At 35.5% G+C, this 8,006-nt stretch overlaps 1 protein-coding gene across 4 annotated transcripts in view; it reads left to right on the top strand.

The window, feature by feature from the left end:
- Positions 1-8,006, top strand: part of LOC101572553 (solute carrier organic anion transporter family member 1B3) — a 116,961-nt gene that overhangs the window by 23,679 nt on the left and 85,276 nt on the right. For all 4 annotated transcript variants that reach the window (XM_023719066.1, XM_023719065.1, XM_023719064.1 and 1 more), the window contains exon 2: positions 981-1,124. In XM_023719066.1, the coding sequence (XP_023574834.1) occupies positions 1,106-1,124 (19 nt within the window). In that variant the 5' untranslated portion in view covers positions 981-1,105. The remainder of the gene's footprint in view (positions 1-980; positions 1,125-8,006) is intronic.

Raw genomic sequence — 8,006 nt, 5'->3', positions numbered from 1 at the left:
TTGAACTCAGGCCCTTGTGCTTGCCAGGGAAGCATTTATTCCACTGAGCCATCTCCCTGGCTCCTAGGCAGTGCTTTAAGCAAGCTGCATTCACAGAACTATTAGACTCCTTATTTCATTCTGACAGAATAGAGGAGGGTGGAAGTCAGTAGGTAAATAAAAGTTATGATGTGTTTCACAGTCTCTCTGCTTTCCTTTTTTTTTTTTTTTAAGCAAAGTTTGACTCCATGTAAGAGGAAAGAAAATACTTTTCGATAATGTTTTTTCCAATTAAATGAGAAAAGATCAGGTCAGCACAACTCCATAGACACATGCTAGCAGCTGGCCGCTTGGGAGCCCTACTTTCCTGCGTCCTCTGAAACAGTGAAAGCTTGACACAGAAAGTAGAGGATGCTGAGATTCTGAGCCCTTACCCCATACCCTAGGAAAAGCTCGAGCTCTTCTCTTCAGAGAAAAATTACCAGGCTACATTCCAAGACTTTGGGCCTTGTCCGAAATATTATGTTCCAAATACATACTTCTATGTGTCATTTTGAACTCAGAAAAAACACGTTCAGAGAAAAATACATTAAAGTCCTCAAAAGCATACTTAAAATGCCATGGCAAAGTAGAAAGTGTGGTATGTAGGCAACACATACTGATTATATTATACTTGAAAATGAGGCAACACAATGTAAATAAGTTCAGTTTCTGAAATTTAATTTTTTAATGTAACTTGGTTCTATATTATCTACTTATTTTTTCTAATTTCTCTCCACAATTTTAATCTGCCTGACTAAATTGTAATCTCCCTAAAGCTAGGACTTGTGTAGTTTTCTTTCTTGTGTTTTGTTCATTGTTTTCTTAGTCCGCTATCAGAAACACAGCAGAGCCTGAGGAGTTATTTGTGATTGACTGATGGCTTTATGTTGACATAGGGGTTTTATTATTTCTAAATTACATATTGTTAAAGTTAAGTTAAGTCTCCATTTCTACCCTAGATAGGTGGTCATTTCCAATCAACAATCAACAACAGTTGAAAATAGACAAATAGTTTAAAAATGGATCAACTTGATTCTACAAATAAAACATCAGAGACTGAATATTCAGAGAAAAAGAATACTAAATGCTGCAATGGATTCAAGGTGGGATGCGTGTCATAGAGCCAAACTAAATAGAGAGTAAGGAATTTTTATTTATAGAAAAGGAGGCCAATTTTTAAAATGAACAGTACTTTTCAAATTAAAACTTTTCAATTTAAACATACATTCAACTACTAACAAAATGATCTATACATTTATTTAAATGCCTTTGAATATGATTAAAGTCTTTCTTGGGTGATATTTGTAATACCAGTTCATTAATATTGAAACGTGAGAGTATGATTAAGCTAAAAGGAGATGTTATACAATGTATAATAGAAAAACATTCTAGAAGTAAGTTATAAACTTAGTAGATTGTCCTGTGAATCACTTTACAATCTTGACCTTTTACAATATTGTTTCTTTAATAGTAATTTTTTATTTTGCTCTAAAACTTAAGTAATATAATAAGTTTGTACCAGTAATTTAAAAAATGCAATGATCAAAAGATCTGACCAAGACGTATTTTTTGTCTTAAACAATCTGTTTAATTTTTTTTCATTTTCAAATTGGAAAAACTAATTATGTCTCTTCATTTTGTCACAAAAGTGTAGCCATTGTATGATAATGATACTTTCCTAAATAATGAAAGGTATGGGACAAGCCTGGAGCAGAATGAAGAAAACAGGAATCTGGGAAGCGGAGACACTTGCCTGAAGTGGTCTACTTTGAAATCTGAAATTGCTTAAACCAGGATGAACCCTGTAAACCTTATATATAAAGAACATCTCAAATCAGTCAGAGTCACCTTTTATAGATATTTTAGTTTTTTTCAGTTAATCGAAGTTAGAGTTTTACTCAGCAGAATGAAGACCTCAGTGGTCACAACTGCAATTGTGTAATGATTAAGGTTCCTTTTAAATTTGCCCAGGGGACATGAAACCTGCTTTCAGAGGTTCAGAAGAAATGTTTGAATAATTTTATATTGAACGATAGTCATAGGAAAAGGTGTTGGTTAGTGAAATTGAATTCTCTCCTACTTTCTAGCACAATACGCTGAGCATCACAGTGATTTCACTTTAAAGTGTGTAGAAAGAATCAACAAAGTAGCTGGGAAATGTGAGTCTCTTAAATACCTCTTAACTCCTTTGGAGTAAGAGGTTGGGAATTGGGAATCAAGGCATTGCCTAGCACTCAAAAAAGAAGAAAAGAGAAACAAGAATTGTAGCTGGAACTTACTGAGTACTTAATATTATGCTCCATATTGCTCTAATACTATATTCAGTTAGTTGTTTTAATCCTTATAATTATGTCACTCAGATATGATTATTTTAGTTTAACAGATGAAAAAACTCTGGGTATGTACAAAATAAATGATTTCCCATTGATCTCAAAGTTGAGAAACAGTGAAACAAGGTCTACATGGCGGCAGTCTGACTCCTTTAAGCCCTATGCATGTTGTTAAAGTAATGATGGGTTTTTATATCTGTAGCATCTTTATCATGTGATGTTAGGAAAGGATTTATAAAGACTATTTAGTGATCTTCCTTGTTCCATACCTTTAAAAATTCTATTTCAGAAGAAATCATTCAGTAGGTAGCATCTATGAGATTCGTACAATTCATTTACATGTACACATTTAAATCAACATATTTAATCCAAGAGTGACTGACTATTGTGTACAGACTCCATAGTCAGAAAAGCATAAAAGTGGAAAAAGAGAGGGAACATATTTGAAAAAGAGAGGGACATTGATCCTTTCTGGCCCCTTTCTCTCAGTTTTCATATTGAAGCAGCTTCGCTCCATGGAGCCTTCCAATGGATACTTCATTTTTAACACTACCATCTCTACTTTTCAGATTGCTTACACTTCTAGTTGTAATAAAAATGCTTCAACAACAGAAAGGTAATGTGTTGTCACTCCAAAACATACATGATAGGAAAAAAGCAAATATTCTGCCTTTCTGCTGATGTTCCTTCTCTTCTTCTAGCATAAACAACCCTATTGATAACCACCACTAATACATCCCATCACTTTCCTGCTGACCTCTGGCCTTCTCCTGACCCCCATTGGCCTTTTGTGTGTGTTCCTCATGCATGTCAAGTTCAAGCACATCACCACATTCACTTTGCACTTTGCATTTGTTTTCTGAAATCTTCTGCTTAAATCACATACCTTGGTCTCATTCAGACCTCTATAAACATTAGAGCTCAGCTCTGACCGTGTGCCATGTACAGTAGCCCTACCTATTACTCTTTAGCCCCAGGTTGATTTTTTTAAAGCATCTCTCACTGTGTGATATTGACACCCAAACACACATTTATAGTTTTATGTGTGTGTTTGTGTGTGTACATAGGAGTGCTTAATGGATTACAACAAAATAAATTATTTTACATCTCAGAAGAAAGGTATGAATAATCTAAACTCAGGGTGGAGGCATGGCCAGGCTCCATTTTGAAAGTTCTTAGGAAAACTTTCCTTGCCTCCTCCACCCTCCAGAAATTGCTCCAGTTTCTTGGTTTATAGTCTCCTGTATATTTAAATCTAATGATGCTGGTCAAGTCTTCCTCAGGTCATAGCTCATCAACACTGAGCCTTCCACAATTTAAAAAACCTTGTGATTGCATTGATTTCACTAGAATAAGGCAGGTTAATATCTCTATTTTAAGGAACTCTGGTTAAAAAACTGACTTCTCTGTAATATGAGTTGAAAATATCTATATACATCCCTTTAAGTAGTATACTAATTGTATCATATAAAAAGCTATTTTAAGGTTTATAGCATTTTAACTCAGCTTATGATGTTAAATTATATGTATTACTTAATATGAAAAACATTTGGGTATTCTGAGTCTTCTGTAAATTTACCATTATATTAATATGCCCAGATTTATATTTTTTCTCTCCCTGATTTTTTAATGTATTTTTTATGTATTTGGTACAGGGTCTCATTAAAGGGGACCTCTGTGGTGTGTGGTGCCAGGGATTGAATTATGGTCCTTGTGCTTACCTACGTAGGCACTTAGTCAGCTAACCTATCTCGCCAGCTCAGAATTTTTAAATTGTTTTCAGAGCTTTTCTATTATTTACATTCCCATTAATGTTTCTTGGTGTACCCAGGAACCTCTCTTGGTAATACTTAGAATCAAAATACGTAGAACATGGAGCATGCCCGTGTTCATCTTTACAAAATGATGTTAAGTTGTTTTTCAAAGGACACTGTACTAATTAAATATTAACCATCAATTCATAAGTGAACGTCTAGGTATTTTCTGCTACACTTCATACAGTCATATTTCTTATTTTTTGAAATATAAATGAGTACAAAATAACGTTCAATTTTGGTCTTAATTTGTATCTTTAAAAACTACTGAGACTTAGCATTGATTCACAGGTTATTAACCCTGTTTTCTTTTTTGTAGAATGCCATGCATATGTTTTATCTATTTTTAATTGTTTCATTTTACTGGTACAATGTCCATGCATCAATCAATAAATAGTATTGGATGACTGGCATTCCCCATGCTGATGACTAAAACTAGACCCGTGCTATTACCATGCACTAAGCCAAAATCAAATGGATCAAACATCTAAATATTAATGATAATATTCTGCTTAGGGAATATGTACCTGTACATGATATATCTTGTTTTATCCTTTTTCCATTCTCTTTTCCTCCCCTCAGCTGCTCTTCGCTTCTTATTTACAAAAGCTTTGTTTTCATTTTTCCTTCTATTCTTTCCATGTCCTTTCTTTCCTTTTCCCCTCTGACATTCCTTGTTCTTCTTTCCATTTGAAAATTGTCTTCCAATTTCATATATCTATTATACCTTTTATAATACTTTATATACCTTTTATAATACTTTATACTACTATATACCTTTTATAAACACTTTGTTTCTCACACCAAAGAAACCATGCAATATTTGAACATGTGTCTGATTTATCACTTAAGAGGATTGTCTAAGATGCACCCATTTAGATGACGATGTCTCAAGTCTATCCTACTTTATGGCCTAGTAGTTCTCTGCCGTATTACAAAAACACAACTTTCTCCATTCATTGAGTGATGAACATTTGGGCTGTTTCCAAGATTTAACTATTACAAACTGCCCTATAAATACGAATGTGCATATGTTGCTGTGGTAGAATACTTTTAATTTGTCCAGGAAAGCACAAAGAGGCCGGGGATGTAGCTCAGTGGCGTAAGTGCCTGCCTGGCAAGTGCAAGGTACTAAGTTCAATCTCTGGTGCCGCCAAAACAAGCAAACAAACAAACAAACAAACAAAACAAACAAACAAAAAAAAGCACAAAGAAGGTGAATAGCTAGGTCAAATGGATCTCTCGTTTTACTTTCTTGAGGAATCTTCACACTGATTTCTGCAGTGACTACAAAAGCCTACATTTCTACAAACAGTGGAAAAGTACTCCTTGTTACCCACATCCTTGCCAGAATTTTCTAGATAATAGTTATTCTTTCTAGAGTGAGATGTAATCTTAGCATTGTTTTAACCATCTGACCTTCAATGGTTCAAAAATATTCACTGAAAGGCTAGCCTCTTTAATAAATGGTATTGGAAAACTGGCTTTCCATTTGCTGATGACTAAAACTAGACCCATGTCCATTACCATGCATTAAACCAAAATCAAATGGATCAAAAATCCAAATATTAAAACAAAAACACTAAATCTGCTAGAAGATAAAATGGAATTCTGGAAGACATAGGTATAGGTAAAGACTTTATGAACAAAACCCTGATTGCTCAGGAATTATCACAAAAAATCAACAACTGGGGTCTCTCATCTCATTAAAGGGATTTTGTACAGCAAAATAAATTCCCGAGTGAAAAGATCACCCACAGAGTGGTAAAAATTTATGCCAGCTGTTCTATAGGCAAAAGACTACTATCCTAGTGCATATAATGCATTAAAAAAGAGCAAGTTTTAAAAATTCAAAGACCCAATCCAAAAACGTGTATCTGGGATAAATAGACACTTCTCAGAAAATAGAAGTAGAAATAGCATATAAAAAATAAAAATGTTCAACATCACTGGGCATTTGAGAAATGCAAATTTTTAGGCAATTTAATTCTTCAGCTGATGTTTGTAAATTGTTTATGGTGAGTAGCTTTAGTGCTAGAATTTAGAACCTTTCGGAAGTGATTACTTCTCAAAGGTGTCTTCTAGGTGTAGCTGGGTTTTGGCCTTAGTTTCTGTTGCAAATTCCCACCTCTTCAATTTGTTGGGATAAGCAGTTGCTGTCTATTTGGTCTAGCTCCTGTTTTTTTGGCACTGGAAGATAGCATTTTTTTCTGACTCTTAGGCAATCTTGGTTTTGGCATACCAGGGAGAACAATTGATTAAAACAATTATATCACCTTGGCTGAAGTATTACAATCAGCAATAACAATAGAATTCAACAATGTAGAAAATTACAAACTCTGGTAACTATTAATTTGCCACTTTTATGGGAAAATAGAGAAATAAAGGAAGAAGAAGAGATTGGCATCAAGGCTGAAGGGCAAAGAAGATCATGCAATCTTTGAGAAGCTGGTGATGAACACAGGAGGGAAAGAGACAGGAATGAAAGAAAAACAAGAACACGATACAGAAAAAGAAAACAAAAACAAAAACAAAAAAAAAAAACCCAAAACCCTAGAATTAATGTCTACACCCATAAAAACAAGAGGAAACAAGAAAAAACAAAAGAAAAAGAAAAAAAGAAGAGTATAAGAAACAGTTACATCAAAATGTGTCTCTGCTGTCATAGGTAGACGAAATGGGCAGACAGAATTCAGATCCATATTTATTAATCTCATCAAACCAGTTGTGGCTTTGTGGTAGATTAGTCGATAATCCCAGCAAGGCTGCAGCTTTAGTTCCACTAAAGTTGAGGCTGGTTTCTGTACATGCAGCTGGAGCCTGATTTATTCTATCTGTAACAATGCTATGCCACCTGCTAATTTGAACTTGCTCCTTTGCTTCTTGCTGACTTGAACTCAGTTCTGCCTCACCTGTCACCAGGAGTCACTTGGCTTTTCTGAGCTCAGCCGGCTTCTCTCAAAGATGTCTATCACCAATCTCCCACTCTTGGGGATTCTGAATCCAAATAACTATGGGCCGGCAAGATAGCTCAGCAAACTAAACACTTGGTTTGGCAAGCGTAGGGGCCAGGGTTTGATCCCTGGTCCCACATGCTATGCTAGCCCCATCCCCGGGGTGGCTGAGCTGGAAAACGAGTCCTGGCATGGTAGTGCATGTTTGTAATCCCAGTGCTGGGGAAGCTGAAAACAGGAGGTTCTGTGCGAAAATAGAGAAATAAAGGAAGTCTGGCCTGCACAGTGAGACCCTGTACCAAATACAAAAACAACAACAACAACAACAACAACAACAACAACAACAACAACAACAACAACCAAACGAACAAACTTACCAGCCGCTGCAGCCTGCAGTGTCTGCTGTTTCATTCCCCTGGTGCATTTCACTGTAGAGGCCTCTGGAATTCTGGAGTCACCAGCAGTCACTGTGCATCAGCAGGTTTAAGCCAGTCCTCTTACATAGTGAATCGGGGCATAGGAAGAAAGAACCAGCTGGCACCTCTTTCTCCTTCATTGAAGTGTCTCTCTTCGCTCTCCCTCTGGGCTTTGATTCTCACTTCAACTTCTTGGGTCCTAGGGACCCATCTGCCTCCTTCTCTAACTCATATTGCTATATTTCAGTGTGTCTTGATGAGGCCTTTTGCTGTTCACCACTTTACCATCTGCCTGGAAATCCTTTATCCATTTTTATATTGGGCCAATTATCTATATGAACTATGCTTGAGTTATTTACATTTAGTATTAATTTATTATATATATACATATATATTTATTATTTTAAGGAGAATAAAAGAATAATAGAATATTAGACGTGATACAGAATTTCAAAAACAAGACAGTAATTC

Source organism: Octodon degus, unplaced genomic scaffold (genome assembly GCF_000260255.1).
Source record: "Octodon degus isolate 3935 unplaced genomic scaffold, OctDeg1.0 scaffold00064, whole genome shotgun sequence".
NCBI lineage: Eukaryota > Metazoa > Chordata > Mammalia > Rodentia > Octodontidae > Octodon > Octodon degus.
This window is presented reverse-complemented; position numbering and strand designations above follow the sequence as displayed.